This window comes from Hordeum vulgare, chromosome 4H (assembly GCF_904849725.1).
Source record: "Hordeum vulgare subsp. vulgare chromosome 4H, MorexV3_pseudomolecules_assembly, whole genome shotgun sequence".
NCBI classification, from domain to species: Eukaryota; Viridiplantae; Streptophyta; class Magnoliopsida; order Poales; family Poaceae; genus Hordeum; species Hordeum vulgare.
Window position 1 is genome coordinate 506,657,111 of NC_058521.1, and position 22,288 is coordinate 506,679,398.

Consider the following 22,288-nt stretch of genomic DNA (forward strand, 5'->3'; position numbering starts at 1 on the left):
CCGGCGTTTCTCAAGATCGCTTTCGTCCAGTCAGCACTCGAAAAGCTGTTTGAACAGCAATTAGTAGGGGTAGATAGGAACGACAATCTGACGAGGCAGTGAGGCGTCAGTCAATAAAAGAACATGGAGGACGTGATACAGCAACCACTAGATCGGGTTAACGTATGTCGTGAAGGACGTCAACTGAGTCGACGCAAAGCCAGAGAAAGCAGCTCAAAATAACATCGGTTTCAACCAGCAACGTCTAATCAATGGATAATCCATTTGGCACCGCCGACTAAAAGCATATGCTAATCAAGACAAAGATATGTTTTAGAGTGTCACAGTTGCACAAAAGGGGTTGTGGAATCTTGTGACTCAAAAGATTAGCTAGCTTCATGATGACTAATCTCAGTGACAAAATGGTAACTGATATGCTAAATTACTCTAGAAAGAGCAAATAGATGGATGGATATTTTTGGATACCAAAATGATGTCACAAATAAAGTAACCAAGTTTACAGGTGTATGAGTGGAAGAGTGTTGCATCAGTTGCAAATTTACGGATGGGGACCAAAATGAACTGTACTGAAGAAGGAACCAACAAAGTTACTAGCCATTGTTGGCTGCTATGAATCTACTAGAAGAAAATATTCAGGATTTGGAAGACTGTTGAGGAAATGGAATTAGCCAGTGTATCTATCATCTTTCTGTCACTTCGAGAAAATGGAACGATGCCATGGAAAAACTCAACTAAGATTCAGTTACAGATATCACACTGTTGTATTTCATAGTGAAGAATAACTAACACATAATGCTAATGCATACAAAATGAACGCATCTAAGATCAATCAAAATGTCCAAAAGTAATTCTGACCAACAAAGGGTAGCAATGCTCCTCATTATAGTTGGGCCACGATGTGTCATCTCCTGCCACATAGCTTTCGTGCAGATTCCAGACAGTGGGATCATAATTCTCTATCAACTCATAACATAAACCATATTCTTTGATTGTTTCTAGGAACTTGTTGAGTGAATCACCTCTCCTTGGGCTCAGAAAGATAGCCTGCGAGGTCTCCGAATGCTTCAACAAAGATTTGACTGTCCAGGCAAGGCTTTGATGGAATTGCTTGAAAAATGTACTGCAAGACAAGTGAAATGTGAATAAGACAACAATCCTTGTAAAACTGAGCACTGCCTACTAGTGCCTGACTTGACCTACAGCTAGGCTGCTTGCTCTATAGATTGTACACTCATTATCACCTCTTAAGAGGGGGAAGTACAAGTTTAACCATTTCTATATTTTGACAGGAGCATGTGAAGGAATGACGATTCGATCAAAGCACAGATGCAACCAACCAACATTTCTAATATAGCTTGTAAAAAAGTTTTTTCCCACATAATGGAAGGAAATCCAACTTTTTAACCTAAACAATATTACAGCTCCACCACACTTGAGGATGTCAAGTCAAAATATTACAGCCCCGCCACATTACAGCTTTTAAAACAGTTTTTTGTTTTCACACAATGGAAGAAACTCCAACTTCTTCACCTAATCAATATTACAGCCCCACCAGTCCACCACATTAGAGGATACCACTGACACAAGAGATAGCACTTCGCAGGAGTAGTTGATTAGTGTTCAAGAATAATGAAGTGGTAAGGGGTAGAACAAACCAGTCACTTGCAACAATGATGTCAAAAGAGTTCAACATGTCTGAAGCTTGCTCTTGATCCCAATGCAGTGTCATAGGTTTAACTTTCGTTTGACCAAAAGTTTTTGCATTGATCGACATGTTCTGTTGAATATCTGAGGGTTAATGGATTACAAAGCCATAAAAGGTAACATCTAGAACATCCCGATCTGATTTGCTGTTGTGTCATAGTATGCAGTATGCAGCTCATATTACATTAATACTAACGAAATTTAAGTTATGCAACAGCTTTTATATAACTCATTAAGAAGGATACATCCAACTACTTGTGGGTTTCCATCAGAAATAATAACCTCGCCAGCATTTGCACTGGCTGCAATAACAAGTCCCGCCAATCCGTAACCAGCTCCAAGTTCAAGCACCCTTTTAGACCTATAATGAATTTGAAAGGAAAATAATCTCACAAATATAGCACCTAGAGTGAATTTAGTCAAAGCAGCAATAGATGTTTGTATGCTATAAAACAAAAATTCAATCCACAGTTGTAGGTAGGAATGTAGGATTCATCAGAGCTGAAAACTATTACAAGGCTAAAACAGAGACCAAAGTAGCTGACCCTTGTGATAGTTTTGAGCTCTCACGATTCCTACCTAGAACTGTGGGTTGAAATCTCCCGAATCAAGTCCAGGACAAGTGGAATATCTGTGCAATTTACTCGAACACGAGGAACTCAAGTTACTCAAGCATGTTATGCAATCTGTAAAAGCAAGCGTACTGTTGATAAAGTAAGACGAATAAATTCAAGTGTGTCACATGGGTAAATACACCTCAGTACAGACCTGAACATATCTGAATGGTTGATACAGTAGAAGGCAAGGACCTCTTCAGACGGCCAACAACCTTCAGGGAAGAAAAAACATAAAGATAGACATAGATGAACAGTATCACATGAGCAGGATAGTGAGTGGAAGAACAGCAGAGAAATTGAAATTTCAGAGTTATATATTAGCCATGACACTATCAAATATGCATTAACATGTTATATAGCAGTCCTACTTCAGAAGTTCTAGGTTAACCATACTAGACTCAAGTGATTAATGCAGCATCTGGTGTCACAGCAAATTGATAGCTGGCTGGAAGCTAAGCCAGTTAGGTGTTTTGAGATGATCGAACCATTTTAGATCTTGAGGGCATGAATACTATTAATATGGGTGAATCTTGTAATAGATAACTTCAAGGGTTTGTTGGATGTGTGAGATTGCCATTTCTAATCCAACCAGGCTAACTTCCTATGCATAGGGGGCTTCAAACACCTTACTTGGCCAAAAATGACAGGAAAAGGTAACTAAAATAAAACAAGGGACCTATTTTCCATACAGAAAAAATGTTTATATTCCCTTTCCACACAAAGTATCAGCCCGTTCCTTTACAGCCCAAACAAAAATTTGTGAACTCTTCCATTGGCAGGCACTAACTCATGACAACTAAACTGTAATAACTGCAGCAAATGAGATAAACATGACCATACAGGGGAACTTAGGCTGACAGATAGAATGACATGATCCATGATATAACAAAGATAATAGATGAGCTTGAACAAGAAACTTACATACAAGTCCAGTAGTGTCAATATTAAATCGGTTGGAAGCTTCAATGTCATTTAGTTCAAGGGAATCATCTCTTCTGTATCTGCAATCAAACATAAAATATTATACAAAGGAATTACAGGAAACATTTCTAGTTTTCTAATTGGTGGTGCTTACGGAAGAGAAAGAGAAAAGTGAGATTCCCAATTTTATCAGAAAACAAATAGAAGACCAATATGTGTATTACAAGTTTACAACAGGAGAAAAACTGTATTTAGTATGGCAATAACTACGGGGAAATAGTTGACTGCTTACATTACATTAAGTTCCGGTGAACCACCACAGGGCAGCTTATAACAAACACAGACATCTCTTTGGCATTCAACACCATTTTCATTTCTATTTAATGAATCTCCTTGTGATTTATTTAGCTGTGAAATTGGCACTGTGTGACACTTGATCAGATTAAAACCACGCGATGTCTTCCTCGAAATTTTGTTGGTATCACCTTTCTCCTGCGGATCCTTAGAGGTTCCCTCTGTATATAAAAACGAATTAAAAAGCAAGCTACATTACAGCAACCAGAACGACATTGAAACGAAAGGAAATTACGGTGTTACTGTGGTGTTGTGTCCTATAAAACAGCTAATATGAGCTGCAAACATGTTCCTTACAGTTAAACAGGGTCTACCCAGATGATTATCTTGGTATTTAAAAACAGTTATGGCTAAATAATGTGCATTTGGCATTCATACAGTACTGCTAATATCAAAGGATAAGCTGTGAGCATAATAACGGCCCATATGCATAACAGTATATGGTTTTAAAGAAAGAACCTAATGCATCATCTCATTCAAACAAGAAATCATACTCCAGAGCAAACTAGACCTATTTATTTTAATCAAGTACTCAGATATAAGGGAAATGGGCCAAGCTCATTCAGTTGTGGGTGGATCTACAATCCCACCAGCTGGGTTCAAGTCCCGAGGGATGCAAATCTAAGTTTCTATCTATGATGCCGGGACTTCCCCTACATATATTTTTTAAAGTACTCAGTTATACACATAAATGGCATGCGCCACAATCAATATATGTGTGCAAACCATTTTGCCTGAATTAAAAATTTGCAGGCACACGAATTCGGAGCTGGAATAGCATAATAAGCCGTTGACAGCAATTGTGATGTATCTCGATCTTCTGAAATGCAAGTCGGCAGTAGCATAAACGCCAATGCTCCCCTTGCATTACAGGACACCTACACTCTTTCTATTTAGTCAGAAGGTATAGCCCAAGTCAGCGGTGCTACGAGGTGTCGAGAGTGAAGATAACTAGGGCCCAAAGACTTCTTCACCGTCCTACCTATGTGGAGGATATCTCGTCTACTGGACCGCCTGGCAGCGGCAGATCAAGTGGAATCGGGAGCTAAACGAAACCGATCGAGTACAAAATCTGCATTCGGGAGAGACGGGAACGGGGACGGAAACGGCGGGACCTGATGCGTGGGGAGAGGCGGAGCGAGAGAGCAGGGCGCGGCGGAGGATGTGCCACCGCAGGCTGGCATTGGAGGCTCCACCGGCAGGAGCGGACGACTGCGGCGGCTCCGGCGACGGGGAAGGCGAGGAGGATCCCATGGGGACTGGGAAGGGAGCCCGAGATGTCTGGTTCAGTCTTGTTTTTCCTCGGTCGTATGTGCATGGTTCAACCAAACCAGTTGGGCTCAATTGGCCACGCACTCACTTCTATTAGAAAATGAGTGATCTTATTCGTTTTATCAAGAAATGTGAGAACGGGTATATTTTGGCTTCTTCTCAAAAAAAAAAAAGAGAATATTTTGGTTTGCATTCTTTTTTTCCTTTTTATGAAAAAGATACAATGCGATCTTAAGGAATCAATCGAGGGGGAGAGAGACAGCCCCGCGTCGCTCCGCACTAGCGACTCGGACGGCGACCCAGCCGCCACCGACAGTCGCCTCGCCCATCGTCTCCCCCCTCGCCGCTGCCAGGATGCTCCGCGGGGCAAAGTCCGAGTGGCAGTGGCGGCGGGGCTTCTTCTCTAGGGTGGGGGCGTCCCGTGGCTGGCTCGTGCAGCGCGTGCGCATGGTCGTTGCCTGCTCTGTGCTGACGGGCTGGTGCTCCTCCGGCGGCGGCGGATCCAGGGCCCTCGCGCCCGGATCTGGTAGTGTGCAGGCGATGGACGACCCCGACGTTGTGGGGTGGTGGTGCTCTCGTCCGACACGTGCAGGTATGGCAGTTGCGAACGTGGCCAGATGGTGCTCTAGCGGGGATGTGCTGCCCAAGGGGTGGTGTGGCACGACGTGCGGCCGTGGCTGATGCTGGAAGTTGCAGCTGGAGGTGATGCGGGGTGTGTTGCTGCTACTGCGGGGCGGAACAGGCAGCGTGTGGCGATCGGACGTCGGGGCAGCGGCCCCGGACCTCTTCTTCGACGATGGCGGATGTGGTGGCTGTGTGGGTAGCGCCATGGCTGGAGCTCGGGATGCATCGGATTCTGCGGTTGCGCGTCGGTCATCGGTCATGCCAGGGACGCTTGGTGCTGGTCGGTGGGTTGATTGTGGTTGTGGTGCGGGGCGCCGGATGTGACCAGATGTGGCCGGTTTTGCCTCCTGCGGTATCAGTATTTGTGGCTTCGGGCTCTCGTGGTGGGTGGTGGTTCAGGAAGGCGGTGGCACTTGCATGCCGGTTCGAGGGGAAGACTTCTTTTGGTTGCTGATAACCCACAAGTGTAAGGGATCGCAACAGTCTTCGCGGGTAAGATAACCCAATTTATTAATTCGACACCAGGGGAGCCAAAGAATATTTATAAGCTTTAGTCGTTGAGTTGTCAATTCAACCCCACCTGAAAGATACTTGCTTGGCAATGAAATATTAGTAGTAACGGTGATATGGAAGTGATGGTAGCAACGGAAATAATGGTGGCAAAGCAACAAAAGTAAAACAGCAAAAGCAAAGCAACTTGTAAGTAGTAGGATTAAAACACTGTAGGCTAGGGAGATGGATGATTGGTCATGGATGAGAGATATCATGTATTTAACTTGGGGCAAGGCACACAGAAAAGTAATGATCATCTAGGCAAATATCAAACATTAGGCATGTATCCCAAGGTAGTCGTGCGTGCTTGCAATAAGAACTTGCACAACATCTTTTGTCCTACCATCCCGCTACCAACGGGGCTAAAAGGAACTTATGGAGATTAAGGTGCTCCTGTCAAAGACCACCGGAACAAAAGCATTAACAATCAGTGGATACATGGAATCCTTAAATTATAGTCTATCCCCTTTGGTGTCCCAAGTTGTCACCATTGGGATCGTCGGTTCCGGACTATAATAGGTGCATACTGCTCATAGATATGATCAAGAACACAAATATATTCATGAAAACATAATGGGTTCAGATCTGAAATCATGGCACTCGGACCCAAAGTGACAAGCATTAAGAGTAACAAGTAGTAGCAAAGATGATAAACACCATAGTAGATGATAGGCAACATGCCCCCAACAATCTGACAAACTATTACATGATCTAACTCATCCGATCCCTACCATCCCCTTCACCTACAGTAGGGAATTACTCACACATGAAAGAGGAAGTCATGGAAGGGTGATGGAGTGGCGATGGTGATGACGATGGCGACGATTTCCCCACTCCGAAGGCCAAGGCAACCTCCAGATTAGCTCTCCCGGAGAAGAACCGAGGGTGGCGGTGGCTCCGCGTCGAGAACTGGCGAAACGACTTCTGTTCTAGGATTTCTCCGTCACGGGTAAAAATAGGAGCCAAGGTAGGGCACCAGAGGAGGTGGGCCCCACCCAGGCGGCCTCTCTACGCGTCCAGGGGGCAGGCCGCGCCACCAGGTCGCCTAGAGGCCTGGTGGGCCCCCTCTGGCCCATCTTCTGGTCAAGGGCTTTTCCTGGTGCGTGTATTTTCTCTATTTTTTATTGGAATTTTCCGGGACGCCTAAAAATCCATTTTCCTGCACACAAGAAAATCATATAGGCAACTCTGCTGTAAACAACGTCGGTGCGGGTTAGTTTCATTCAAATCATGCAAGAATGAGGCCACAACAATAGCAAAAGTGTTTGGAAAAGTCGATACGTTTGAGACGTATCAGTTGCTCAGGGTGAAAGCCTTGCTCTGGCCTTAGCCGGAGCCAATGACGGCGACGCTTGTGGGCGTCGCACATCTTCTTGCACGCGTCTTCGTTTGAGGGCCTTAGACCTCTTCTCTTGCACTTCGGGGGGGAACCCTTGTTCCAGGTTCCTGGAATGGACGATGGCGGCGCTCCGGTGTCGCGTTCCTTCTTGGAGGCTTTGTTTTGGAGTGATCTTGGCTTGCATATGCCATCGGCTCGGGTGGTGCACGGTCTCGGGGCCAGCGCGGATGTTGGAACGACGGTTCCGGACCTCGTCTTCATGGAGGGGTGTCAGCATTGGTAACATGGGTGATAGTGTCTTTGGCCAGCCTAGTGAGTGGCCTCAGGGTCGGCGTAGATGTTGGACTGGCGGCTCCGAATTTGGTTGTGTGGTGTAGGTTTTGGTTGCTCGGGTGAAGAAGCAGGCGGCTAGCCTGGTGTGCAGCCTTGGGGTCGGCGTGTGCGGTCACCATCTGTACGTAGGAGCGGCGGCTCCGGAGATAGATGTAGGATGTCGGCTTCAATTGCTTGGGCAGTGGGGCAGACGGCTCGCCTCATGCGTGACCGCGGGGTCGGCATGGATGCCGGAGGGGCGCCTTCGGGTTTGGTTGCAGGGTGTCGGCTGCGGGTTGCTCGGGTGATGGAATCGGCGGCTCGCCTGGTGCGTGGCCTTAGGGTCGGCGTGGGTTGTTGGTGCCCTGTTGGGGGCGTGTTGTAACAGTTTTTGGCCGGGTTTCTGCTAATTAACTGGGCAACTCTCTGTACCAAAAACTCTCCCTCTTAATTAGTACATGAGGCAAATCTTTGCCTCTATTTTCAAAATAAAGTTATGAAAAACATTTGGCTTCAACCGTCGGATCACACATCAACATTCATTGTCCCATCCATGAGACGTGTGTCTTGCATGTTCGACATGACTGCTGCTGCTATCCGCTACAATGAGTTGCTGCAACAAAATTTCTATTGAAAAGATAAATAGTAACAAAAACTTTGTTGTTAAAGAATGACAATGAGGCATTTGTTACAAAATGTCGAGGGATGGCCATAGGTAGGTTCAAAAGAACAAGACGACATTTCAAAACATCGGGCGACGGGCAGCCAACGTCCCTTGGCCAGCTACTCACCATCCGACTGTTCTGGCCGGCTCCCCATTCGGCTGCTCCAGCCGTCCTGCTGCGCAAGGTCAACCGCAGTGTCCCATCACACAACATGAAGATACTATAGCCATGTCAATTCACTGCATCTTAATAGTCCAACATTGTTAACCAATAGTGAAGCACCATAGCTTGCATCTTACGTCATCTTGCATGTCCAATTCAACAGTGATGCTCTATAGCATGCACCATACGTCACCTCATCTCTCAGTTTTAATTGTATAGTTAGGCAATATGGGCCACCCCTTTTCCTAGGCACCCCTTTATAAGATGACCTAGGAAGCCCTCCCATGGCATTAGCTTCACTCCCTCTCATTCTCACACACATTCTAGGAGAAGAAAAGAGCTTAAAGTCTCCTTATTCCTCATCCAGAGCTTCAGGAACAACCATGTACCACTATATACACCTCATATATGCATCCGACATGTAGAAGTAAGGATGTTACCTTCCACGGAGGGCCCTGAACCTGGGTAAATCCTCACGCTGTTATCCAATCCCGTCCCGAATCTCCCTCGTAGCGTTGTTTTCACATCTCTTAGTCATTCCATGACATCTGTCGTGAAAAAATCTACTACAGTTGACACCCATCGTGAGGCTAGCTGCTGCTGGAAACGCGGTCCGGGCGGGACTCTCTTTGTGGCGACCACCGCGATGCCGGCCGTCCTTCATTGCGCCGCATGCGCCCCCGGCCTCTCGGCGCCCCCGCGTCACGGCGCGACCTGCGCCCCCAGCGTCGCATAGCTGCACCGTCCGCGCGCTAGCACCGGCGCACATCCTCCGACACCCCCGCATCGCATTGTGACCGGCTCCGGCGCACCCGTCCGCCTCTTCCAGGCTCGTAGGCGCTATCTCCACACCTCAAATTTTCCTCTCCACCAAATCATGGACGCGGCCTCCGGCCGGCGGTCCCAGGCCAATGTTGCACCTCCTCTCCCCCGAGAACGGGCCCACCCAAGCTGCTCCGCGCTCGCCCGCCCCTCCCCTGCCACGACAACACCTCCTCTGGCACCCTCGCGTCGCGCCGTACACGGCTCCCACTGCGTCGGCCGACCTACTTTTCACCCCGCCCTGCGTTGGCCCTTGGTGTTGCCCTGACCGCCCATGCGTGAACCTCATCCATGCATGGCCTCGGACGCTGTGTCACTCACCCACGACCGCACCTCTATGTTGTCACGCCGTGCTTCCTGTTATGGCTCTCCGTCCCTGGCGTCCGTGCGCCAGGCCGTCACCCCACCGTCGTCAGTAGCCCCATGCCCCCGTGCCTGATTGCCTTATCTCCTCCGTGCTCATGCCCCTCGCCTTCTCTCCCCCTACGATCGACCTGTTCCTGGGTCGCGCCAACGCGTGCTCATTCGCGCCCATGCCGGGTGACATCGTCACTAGCCGCACCCTCTCATTCGTTGGCCTCCTCTCCACGATGCTCACCGCGGCCATCGCATTGGCCTCCCGCGCGGGCGTCCGCCCCGGCAAACTCCGTGTTCCTTCCCATGCTCCGTCTCCCGTGGTGCGTGCTACCCGACGGTTGTGACGATCGTCCGCTCCCTCTTGGGCGCGCACCCCATCTTCCGCCTCCGCGACCCACATGTGCCTCTCCACACTCATGTGCCGTAGGGGGTCGCGACTTTGACCGCATCATCCGGCAGACGCCGCTGCACGGCCCAACTCCTGCACCGCCTCATCGTTCCTTCCCCACTCCCAAGCGTCGTTACCCTACGCGCCTCTGTTGTCGGCTCCGCGCCTTCTCCCTTCGCCGGCACCACACCTGTGTCGGTCCGGGTGCGGCAGCCGTCGGCTCTGCATTGCCCGCGTGCGAGCCCGCGAGCTTGCCCCCGTGCACCCTAGCCGGCTCCAGCACTACTCCGACTGCTCCCATGTGGCTGGCTTCCCATGGAAAAAAAACAAAGGGGTTGACTCCCCAAGTATAATAGAGCAGCCGGTTGAAAATAATAGAGCCGGCCGAAAAAAGAAAAGAGTAAAAACAGAAGACCATGAGATGTGCCCGCCTGCTCGCGTCGCCGCTGGGTCGGCCTTGCCTACCCACTTCAATGCCCGGCCGCCTGTGCCAAGCTATCTGGGGAGTAATACGCCCCCAACATATCTACTTTTCCAAACACTTTTGATTTGGTTTTGGACTCTAATAAATCTAATTTGAATGAAACTAATCCGGACTGACGATGTTTTCAACAGAACTACCTTGGTGTTATTTTTGTGGGGGGATAAAAGTTCGTGGAATTGGACGAAACTTTTTGTGAATTATTTTTGAAATATAGAATAGATTATGGAACAAAGATCCACTGGAGGGGGCTGCCTGTGGGCCACAAGGCAACAGGGTGCGCCCACCCCCTCGACGCACCCTCATGGCTTGTGAGGCCCATGTGTCTCCTCCGACCCTAATTCTAGTCCTATAAATTCACATCTTCGGAGAAAAAATTAGAGAAAAGATTTCATTGTGTTTTACGAGATGAGGCCGCCACCACCTCGTGTTCTTCCTCGGGAAGGCTAACCTGGAGTCCGTTTGGGGCTCCGGAGAGGGGGATTCATCACCGTCGTCATCATCAACCCTACTCCATCAACAACTTCATGATGCTCACCACCGGTAGTGAGTAAATCCTTAGTAGGCTCGCTGGATGGTGATGCGGTTTGGATGAGATTGATGATGTAATCGAGATAAGTTTGATATGGCTTGATCCCTAGTATCCACTATGTTCTGAGATTGATGTTGTTATGACTTTGCTATGCTTAATGCCTGTCACTAGGGCCCGAGCGTTATGATTTCAGACCTAAACTTATTATGTTCTCTCTGAATAGAAAGTGTTTAGATCCTATCTTGCAAGTTGTATGCACCTATTATGTTTCTTGATCCGCATACCCCAAGGTGACAATAGTTGGGATTCTTTCCGGTGATTGCCGTAGTATGAGGAGTTCATGTATTCACTATGTGTTAATGCTTTGTTTCGGTTCTCTTTTAAAAGGAGGCCTTAATATCCCTAACTTTCCAATAGGACCTCACTGCCAAGGGAGGATAGGACAAAAGATGTGATGCAAGTTCTTATCGCAAGCATGTATGACTATATACAGAATACATGCCTAAATTATATTGATGAATTGGAGCTAGTTCCGTGTCGCTCTAGTTTGTAATGGTTACATGATTGATGTCATACATATCTTTCCATCGGTGATCCATGTGCCTACACTTTACATATACTGAATCTTGCTAAGTTACTACTATTGTTTTTACTGTCACACATGTTACTCAATCACTAGTGTTACTTCTGTTACCAAAATTGCTGCTATCACTGTTATTCCTACTACTATCATTTGTCGTGCTACTAAACATTTGTTGTAGAGAGATATCCTAGGTGTGGTTGAATTGGAAACTCACTGTCAAGGACAATAAATATTCTTTGGCTCCCCTTGTGTCGAATCAATAAATTAGGGTGAAACACTACCCGTGAAGACTGTCGCGATCCCCTATACTTGTGGGTTATCAAGACATTTTTCTAGCATCGTTGTCGGGGAGCATAGCTATATTTATTGTGTTAACTTGAGGATATCCAATTGCTACTATGAATAACTTGAAAGATACTCGAACTATGATCATCCCCTCTCGCACGAGAGGAGGTAAGGAAATGTCATCTAGCTCTCCTTTTGATTCACCTACTATTTTGAATCAGCTTGTTACACCACCGCATGTTGATTGTTCGAATACGTCACATGAACTTGATGATGCTACTTCTGAAATTAATGATGATACCACTGTTATATTTGATGAAACTGAAACTATGCCAGTGAATGAATTACTTGCTTCTTATATTGCTAAAGCTAGAGAACTTCAAAATGCAGAAACTGATGAAGATTTTGAATTGTGTGTTACACCTTGATCTCCTAATAGATATGAATTGCCTGATGTGCCTGAATGTTATGTTATGGATGGGGAAATAGATAGGGACTTTTTGGCTTGTGAAAATAGAGATGATTTGAAGAAACTACTATGCAAACTAGAAGAAAAATCTACGATGGAGAAAGTGAAATATGATCCTAAATTTGCCACTTCTCCTATATTTTTCACTGATAAGGACTATGAATTATCTAAAGACCCTGAATTAATTCCTATAGTAGAGTCTCATCCTTTCCATGGCTATGAAAATGAAACTGTTATCGAACACCTCATGAAGCTGAATGATATTGTTGCTTTGTTTACTAATGATGAAAAGATACGGTACTATTATATCCTTAAGCTTTTTTTCTTTCTCGCTAAAAGGCGAGGCCAAGGAATGGTTCCTTTCTCTGGATCCTAGTTGTATGCATAGTCCCCAAGATATGCGTTATTACTTTTATGAAAAATATTTTCCCGCTCATAAGAAACAAGCTGCCCTACATGAAATATTTAACTTTGTGCAAATTGAAGAGGAGAATCTCCCTCAAGCTTGGGGAGGCTTCTCCAGTTTCTTAGAGCATTTGTTGATCATCCTCTTAAGAAAAATGAAATTCTTGATATCTTTTATAATGGACTAACTGATGCCTCTAGGGACTTCCTAGATAGTTGTGTTGGTTGTGTTTTCAGGGAAAGAACTGTTGGAAGAGCTGAATAATTATTGAGTAACATATTGCAAATTGCTGATCATTAGACACTCTCGGAACCACCTCTAGAACCTATTCAAAAGAAGAGAGGTATCTATTCCTGAGCCCTGAAGATATGCAAGAAGCAAAAAGGATCTATGAAAGAGAAAGGTATTAAAAGCGAAGATGTCAAGAAATTACCACCTATCAAAGAAATACATGGACTTGATACCCCATGACAGGTGGTAGAGGTAAGATCTCCCCGCTCCTTTAATGGAAGTGATATACCTTATAATAATATGCCTAGTCAATGCATGGATGAATTTGATAATTACATTGTTGAGCAAAAGCACTTCAATAATCATGTTAAGGATCAACTACGACGTAATGCCATGATGATAGATTACTTAAGTGACTTGATGTTTAGAATTGCTAATGATGTGAAAGGTCTAGGTAAACATGCTTCTATGGTTCACACCCAACTAGACCAAGTTGCTAAGTCACAAAATGATTTGCTTACTGAAATAAATAATAATACAAATGATCATGATGTTAGAGTAAAGATTTAAGGAGGTCGCATGACTCAGGAACCCCTTCATCCTGAAGGTCATCCTAAAACAATAGAACATGATTCTCATAGAATTAATGATGATACACCTAGTCCTTCTAAGAAAAAGAAAAGGAAAAATGATAGGACTTTGCATGCTCCTAGTGAACCTGTTATAGAAAAACATGTTGAGAATCATAATGATGTTTCTATTTCTGATGCTGAAACACAATATGGTAGTGAACATGTACTTAGTGATAATGATAATGATAATAATGATGTTCATGTAGAAGATCCACCAGATTGTAATAAGGAAACTAATAATGATGTGGAAACAGAACCTTCTTAAAATCTTGATAACCCACACACTAAGAATAAACACTATGATAAAAGAGACTTTCTTGCTAGAAAACATGGAAAAGAAAGAGAGCCATGGGTTCAGAAACCCATGCCCTCCCCTCGTAAACTTTCTAAAAGTAAGGATGGGGAAGAATTTGAATGCTTCGCTGAAACGATTAGACATGTATTTTTGCGCACTCGCTTGACTAATATATTGAAAATGCCTTTGTATGCTAAGTATATGAAGGATATTGTTACCAACAAAACAAAAAATACCTGAAACTGAAATTGCTACTATGCTTGCTAATTATTATTTTCATGGTGGAGTGCCTAAGAAGTTGGGAGATCGTGGCATACCCACTATACCTTGCTCTATTGAAAGAAATTATGTTAAAATTGCTCTATGTGATTTAGGAGCCGGTGTTAGTGTGATGACTTTATCTCTATATAAAAAACTGGATTTGAATAAGCTTACACCCACTGAGATATGTTTTCAAATGGCTCATAAATCCACTTCTTTACCTATTGGAATTTGCTAGGATGTTCATGTTGTGGTTGCAAATGTTACTATCTTAGCAGACTTTCTTAATCTTGATATGTTTGAGGACAACAATATGTCGATTATGCTTGGTAGACCCTTTCTAAATCCTACGAGGGTTGTTATTGATTGCAACAAGAGCAAGGTTACTTTTCATGTCAATGGCAAGCAACATACCGTGAATTTTCCAAAGAAGCAAACTTTGGTTAATAATATTAATGTCATTGAGCCTAGTCCTACGATTATCATTGGAGATTTTAAAGTCCCTCTACCTATTGCCAAGAAGAGATATAACAATCTTGTTATTGGGGAGATGCAAATCCGCATTGAGGTAACGTAGTGTTATATGAAAATTCTTCGGTTTCATGTCAACCGGAAATGGTTGTTAATAAGACTTGATCAACCTTATTAATTGATCCTTTTTGAAAGATATGTGATTGATTAATTGAGTATTCACAACTCTCTATATCACAAGTTTATTATATGTTATCCTTAGTTAAGAAAAAATGCCATGATTATCCTGTTTTCTGAGTTTTTCGTGCAATAGCAAAATGTCCCAAAAATAAAAAGTCTCAGATTGCCACAAAATTTTAACATGAATTTTTATGAAATATTTAAGAATTTTCGGCGTAAAATTTACTACAGGGAGGTGCACCTGTGGTGTACAAGCCAAGAGGGTGCGCCTAGATGGCTTGTGGGGCCCACATGCCCCCTACCTTATCCCTTAAGTTCACTTCATCACTTACCTCCGAAAAAAAATTCTCTACCTCTCTCTCTATCTATATCTCGTGTTCTTCTTGTGGAAACTGAAATTGTTGATCTCTTTTCTCGGAACTCCATTTCTGAAATTGTTTTGAGGAATTGTTGTTGGGGAACGTCGCATGGGAAACAAAAAATTTCCTACGCGCACGAAGACCTATCATGGTGATGTCCATCTACAAGGGGGATTTCAGATCTACGTACCCTTGTAGATCGCACAGCAGAAGCGTTAATAAACACGGTTGATGTAGTGGAACGTCCTCACGTCCCTCGATCCGCCTGCGAACCGTCCCACAAACCGTCCCGCGATCCGTCCCACGATCCGCTCCGATCTAGTGCCGAACGGACGACACCTCCGCGTTCAGCACACATACAACTCGACGATGATCTCGACCTTCTTGATCCAGCAAGAGAGACGGATAGGTAGATGAGTTGTCAGGCAGCGTGACGATGCTCCGCGGGTTGGTGGTGATCTAATCTCAGCAGGGCTCCGCCCGAGCTCCGCAGAAACGCGATCTAGAGGAAAAACCGTGGAGGTATGTGGTCGGGCTGCCGTGGAAAAGTTGTCTCAAATCAGCCCTAAAACCTCCATATATATAGGTGGGAGGGGAGGGGCCTTGCCTTGGGGCTCAAAGAGCCCCAAGGCTTTCGGCCGAAGGGGGGAGGAGGAGTCCTCCTCCAATCCTAGTCCAACTAGGATTGGAAGGTGGAGTCCTTCCCTTCCTTCCCACTTCCCCCTTTTTTTTCCTTTCTCTTTGATTTTCTTATCTCCTTGCGCAGGGGCCTCTTTGGGATTGCCCACCAGCCCACTAAGGGCTGGTGCGGCACCCCTAAGGCCTATGGGCTTCCCCGGGGTGGGCTGCCCCCCCGGTGAACATCCGGAACCCATTCGTCATTCCCGGTAATTCCGAAAACCTTCCGGTAATCAAATGAGGTCATCCTATATATCAATCTTCGTCTGTGGACCATTCCGGAAACCCTCATGACGTCCGTGATCTCATCTGGGACTCCGAACAACATTCGGTGACCAACCATATAACTCAAATACGCATACAACAACGTCGAACCTTTAAGTGTGCACACCCTGCGGGTTCGAGAACTATGTAGACATGACCCGAGGGACTCCTCGGTCAATATCCAATAGCGGGACCTGGATGCCCATATTGGATCCTACATATTTTACGAATATCTTATCGTTTGAACCTCAGTGCCAAGGATTCATATAATCCCGTATGTCATTCCCTTTGTCCTTCGGTATGTTACTTGCCCGAGATTCAATCGTCAGTATCCGCATACCTATTTCAATCTCGTTTACCGGCAAGTCTCTTTACTCATTCCGTAATACAAGATCCCGCAACTTACACTAAGTCACATTGCTTCCAAGGCTTGTGTGTGATGTTGTATTACCGAGTGGGCCCCGAGATACCTCTCCGTCATACGGAGTGACAAATCCCAGTCTTGATCCATAATAACTCAACTAACACCTTCGGAGATACCTGTAGAGCATCTTTATAGTCACCCAGTTACGTTGCGACGTTTGATACACACAAAGTATTCCTCCGGTGTCAGTGAGTTATATGATCTCATGGTCATAGGAATAAATACTTGACACGCAGAAAACAGTAGCAACAAAATGACACGATCAACATGCTACGTCTATTAGTTTGGGTCTAGTCCATCACGTGATTCTCCTAATGATGTGATCCAGTTATCAAGCAACAACACCTTGTTCATAATCAGAAGACACCGACTATCTTTGATCAACTGGCTAGCCAACTAGAGGCTTGCTAGGGACGGTGTTTTGTCTATGTATCCACACATGTAAATGAGCCTTCATTCAATACAATTATAGCATGGATAATAAACGATTATCTTGATACTGGAATTATAATAATAACTTATTTATCATTGCCTCTAGGGCATAATTCCAACAGTCTCCCACTTGCACTAGAGTCAACAATCTAGCCCTCACATCACCATGCGAATTACATTGTAATAAATCTAACACCCATACAGTTCTGGTGTTGATCATGCTTTGCCCGTGGAAGAGGTTTAGTCAGCGGGTCTGCTACATTTAGATCCGTGTGCACTTTGCATATATTTACGTCCTCCCCTTCGACGTAGTCGCGGATGAGGTTGAAGCGTCGTTTGATGTGTATGGTCTTCTTGTGAAACCGTGGTTCCTTTGCTAAGGCAATGGCACCCGTGTTGTCACAAAGCAGGGTTACTGGATTCAGTGCGCTCGGCACCACTCCAAGATCCGTCATGAACTGCTTCATCCAGACACCCTCCTTAGCCGCCTCCGAGGCAGCCATGTACTCCGCTTCACATGTAGAATCAGCTACGACGCTTTGCTTGGAACCGCACCAGCTTACCGCACCCCCATTAAGAATAAATACGTATCCGGTCTGCGACTTAGAGTCGTCCGGATCTGTGTCAAAGCTTGCATCGACGTAACCTTTTACGGCGAGATCTTCATCACCTCCATACACGAGAAACATCTCCTTAGTCCTTTTCAGGTACTTTAGGATATTCTTGACCGCCGTCCAGTGATCCACTCCTGGATTACTCTAGAACCTGCCTGCCATACTTATGGCTAGGCTAACGTCCGGTCTAGTGCACATCATCGCATACATGATAGAACCTATGGCTAAAGCATAGGGGACGGTGCTCATATGCTCTTTATCTTTATCAGTTGCTGGGCACTGAGTCTTACTCAATCTCGTAACTTGTAGAACTGGCAAGAACCCTTTCTTGGACTGTTCCATTTTGAACCTCTTCAAAACTTTATCAAGGTATGTGCTTTGTGAAAGTCCTATCAGGCGTTTTGATCTATCCCTATAGATCTTAATGCCTAGAATGTAAGCAGCTTCTCCTAGGTCCTTCATAGAGGAACTTTTATTCATGTAACCTTTTATGCTCTCCAAAAACTCTAGGTTGTTTCCAATCAGTAATATGTCATCCACATATAATATTAGAAACGCCACAGAGCTCCCATTCACTTTCTTGTAAATACAAGATTCTCCAACCACTTGTATAAACCCAAATGCTTTGATCACCTCATCAAAGCGTTTGTTCCAACTCCGAGATGCTTGCACCAGTCCATAAATGGATCGCTGGAGCTTGCACACCTTGTTAGCATTCTTAGGATCGACAAAACCTTCGGGTTGTATCATATACAACTCTTCCTTAAGGAAACCGTTAAGGAACGCCGTTTTGACATCCATTTGCCAGATTTCATAATCGAAAAATGCAGCTATTGCTAACATGATTCTGACGGACTTAAGCATTGCTACGGGTGAGAAAGTCTCATCGTAGTCAACTCCTTGAACTTGTGAAAAGCCCTTTGCCACAAGTCGAGCTTTATAAACGGTCACATTGCCGTCAGCGTCCGTCTTCCTCTTAAAGATCCATTTGTTCTGAATGGCCTTGCGGCCCTCAGGTAGTACCTCCAAAGTCCACACTTTGTTCTCATACATGGATCCTATCTCGGATTTCATGGCCTCTAGCCATTTGTTGGAATCTGGGCCCACCATTGCTTCTTCATAATTTGCAGGTTCATTGTTGTCTAACAACATGATTGATAAGACGGGATTACCGTACCACTCTGGAGCAGCACGTGGTCTCGTCGACCTGCGTGGTTCGACAGAAACTTGAACTGGAGTTTCATGATCATCATCATTAACTTCCTCCTCAACCGGCGTCGCAATGACAGAGGTTTCCCCTTGCCCTGCGCCACCATCCAGAGGGATGAGAGGTTCGACAACCTCGTCAAGTTCTATCTTCCTCCCACTCAATTCTCTCGAGAGAAACTCCTTCTCGAGAAAAGCTCCGTTTTTAGCAACAAACACTTTGCCCTCGGATTTGAGATAGAAGGTGTACCCAACTGTCTCTTTTGGGTAACCTATGAAGACGCACTTTTCCGCTTTGGGTTCCAACTTTTCAGGCCGAAGCTTTTTGACATAAGCATCACATCCCCAAACTTTAAGAAACGACAACTTTGGCCTTTTGCCATACCACAGTTCGTATGGTGTCGTCTCAACGGATTTTGATGGTGCCCTATTTAAAGTGAATGCAGCTGTTTCTAATGCATAACCCCAAAACGATAACGGCAAATCAGTAACAGACATCATAGATCGCACCATCTCTAACAGAGTACGATTACGACGTTCGGACACACCATTACGCTGTGGTGTTCCAGGCGGTGTTAACTGTGAAACAATTCCACGTTGTCTTAAGTGAGTACCAAACTCGAAACTCAGATATTCACCCCCACGATCAGACCGTAGGAACTTGATCTTCTTGTTACGATGATTTTCCACTTCACTCTGAAATTGCTTGAACTTTTCAAATGTTTCAGACTTGTGCTTCATCAAGTAGACATAACCATATCTACTCAAATCGTCAGTGAAGGTGAGAAAATAACGATATCCGCCGCGTGCCTCCACGCTCATCGGACCACACACATCGGTATGTATGATTTCCAACAAGTCACTTGCACGGTCCATTGTTCCGGAGAACGGAGTCTTAGTCATCTTGCCCATGAGGCATGGTTCGCACGTGTCAAGTGAATCAAAGTCAAGTGACTCCAAAAGTCCATCAGCATGGAGTTTCTTCATGCGCTTTACACCAATATGACCTAAACGGCAGTGCCACAAAAATATGGCGCTATCATTGTTAACTCTAACTCTTTTGGTATCAATGTTATGTATATGCGTATCGCTATCAAGATTCAATATGAACAATCCTCTCACATTAGGTGCATGACCATAAAAGATGTTACTCATAGAAATAGAACAACCATTATTCTCTGACTTAAAAGAGTAACCGTCTCGCAATAAACAAGATCCAGATATAATGTTCATGCTCAACGCACGCACTAAATAACAATGATTTAAGTTCATCACTAATCCTGATGGTAACTGAAGTGACACTGTGCCGACGGCGATTGCATCAACCTTGGAACCATTTCCTACGCGCATTGTCACTTCATCTTTCGCCAGCCTTCGTCTATTCCGCAGTTCGTGTTTCGAGTTGCAAATATGAGCAACAGAACCGGTATCGAATACCCAGGCACTACTACGAGAGCCGGTTAAGTACACATCAATGATATGTATATCAAATATACCTTATTTTTCTTTGGCCGCCTTCTTATCTGCCAGATACTTGGGGCAATTGCGCTTCCAGTGACCCATACCCTTGCAATAGTAACACTCCTTTTCAGGCTTAGGTCCAGCTTTGGGTTTCTTCGTCGGATTGGCAACAGGCTTGTCGCTCTTCTTCGAATTGCCCTTCTTGCCTTTGTCGTTTCTCTTGAAACTAGTGGTCTTATTCACCATCAACACTTGATGCTCTTTACGGAGTTCAGACTCTGCGACTTTCAGCATCGCAAACAACTCGCCGGGAGACTTGTTCATCCCTTGCATGTTGTAATTCAACACAAAGCCTTTATAGCTTGGCGGCAGTGATTGAAGGATTCTGTCAGTGATAGCTTCTTGCGGGAGTTCAATCCCCAGCTCAGCTAGACGGTTTGAGTACCCAGACATTTTGAGCACATGTTCACTGACAGATGAGTTTTCCTCCATCTTGCAAGCATAGAATTTATCGGAGGTATCATACCTCTTGATCCGGGCGTTCTTCTGAAAGATAAACTTCAACTCCTGGAACATCTCAAATGCTCCATGACGCTCAAAGCGACGTTGAAGTCCCGGTTCTAAGCCATACAAGACTGCACATTGAACTATCGAGTAGTCCTCCTTACGTGCTAACCAAGCATTTTTAACATCCTGATCAGCCGTAGCGGGTGGTTCATCTCCTAACGCAGCATTAAGGACATAATCCTTCTTCCCAGCTTGTAAGATTAGCTTAAGATTACGAGCCCAGTCTACAAAGTTGCTTCCATCATCTTTCAACTTAGCTTTCTCTAGGAACGTATTAAAATTCAGGATGACTGTCGCGTGAGCCATGATCTACAACACAAATATATTCAAAGTGGACTTAGACTATGTTCAAGATAATTAGAGTTTAACTTAATCAAATTATTTGCTAAACTCCCACTCAAAAAGTACATCTCTCTAGTCATTTGAGTGGTTCATGATCCACTTACACTAGCTCAAGTCCGATCATCACGTCAGTTGAGTATAGTTTCAGTGGTAAGCATCCCTATGCTAATCATATCATCTATATGATTCATGATCGACCTTTCAGTCTCATGTGTTCCGAGGCCATGTCTGCACATGCTAGGCTCGTCAAGCTTAACCCGAGTGTTCCGCGTGCGCAACTGTTTTGCACCCGTTGAATGTGAACGTTGAGTCTATCACACCCGATCATCACGTGGTGTCTCGAAACGACGAACTGTAGCAACGGTGCACAGTCGGGGAGAACACAATTTCGTCTTGAAATTTTAGTGAGAGATCACCTCATAATGCTACCGTCGTTCTAAGCAAAATAAGGTGCATAAAAGGATTAACATCACATGCAATTCATAAGTGACATGATATGGCCATCATTACGTGCTTCTTGATCTTCATCACCAAAGCACCAGCACGATCTTCTTGTCACCGGTGCCACGCCATGATCTCCATCAACGTGTTGCCATCGGGGTTGTCGTGCTACTCATGCTATTACTACTAAAGCTACATCCTAGCAAAATAGTAAACGCATCTGCAAGCACAAACGTTAGTATAAAGACAACCCTATGGCTCCTGCCGGTTGCCGTACCATCGACGTGCAAGTCGATATTTCTATTACAACATGATCATCTCATACATCCAATATATCACATCACATCGTTGGCCATATCACATCACAAGCATACCCTGCAAAAACAAGTTAGACGTCCTCTAATTTTGTTGTTGCATGTTTTACGTGGTGACCAAGGGTATCTAGTAGGATCGCATCTTACTTACGCAAACACCACAACGGAGATATATGAGTTGCTATTTGACCTCATCCAAGGACCTCCTCGGTCAAATCCGATTCAACTAAAGTTGGAGAAACCGACACTTGCCAGTCATCTTTGAGCAACG

The 22,288-nt window shown here is 45.0% G+C and overlaps 1 protein-coding gene and 1 pseudogene across 2 annotated transcripts; one reads left to right on the top strand and one right to left on the bottom strand.

The window, feature by feature from the left end:
• Nucleotides 1–695: 695 nt before the first annotated feature.
• LOC123449173 (calmodulin-lysine N-methyltransferase) lies at nucleotides 696–4,899 on the bottom strand. Of its 2 annotated transcripts, XM_045126282.1 has the most exons (8): nucleotides 4,712–4,899; nucleotides 3,535–3,757; nucleotides 3,247–3,322; nucleotides 2,473–2,533; nucleotides 2,284–2,335; nucleotides 1,950–2,065; nucleotides 1,656–1,788; nucleotides 696–1,120 (listed from the first exon to the last, which is right to left on the bottom strand). In XM_045126282.1, the coding sequence occupies exons 1-8, from the start codon at nucleotides 4,848–4,850 to the stop codon at nucleotides 826–828; spliced, it is 1,095 nt and encodes a 364-aa protein (XP_044982217.1). In that variant the 5' UTR covers nucleotides 4,851–4,899; the 3' UTR covers nucleotides 696–825. The 2 variants fall into 2 exon arrangements, with proteins under 2 accessions (XP_044982217.1, XP_044982218.1); XM_045126283.1 differs by lacking the exon at nucleotides 2,284–2,335 and having other exon boundaries at nucleotides 3,243–3,322.
• Nucleotides 4,900–5,664: 765 nt separating this feature from the next.
• LOC123450667 lies at nucleotides 5,665–8,003 on the top strand (annotated as a pseudogene).
• Nucleotides 8,004–22,288: the final 14,285 nt, after the last annotated feature.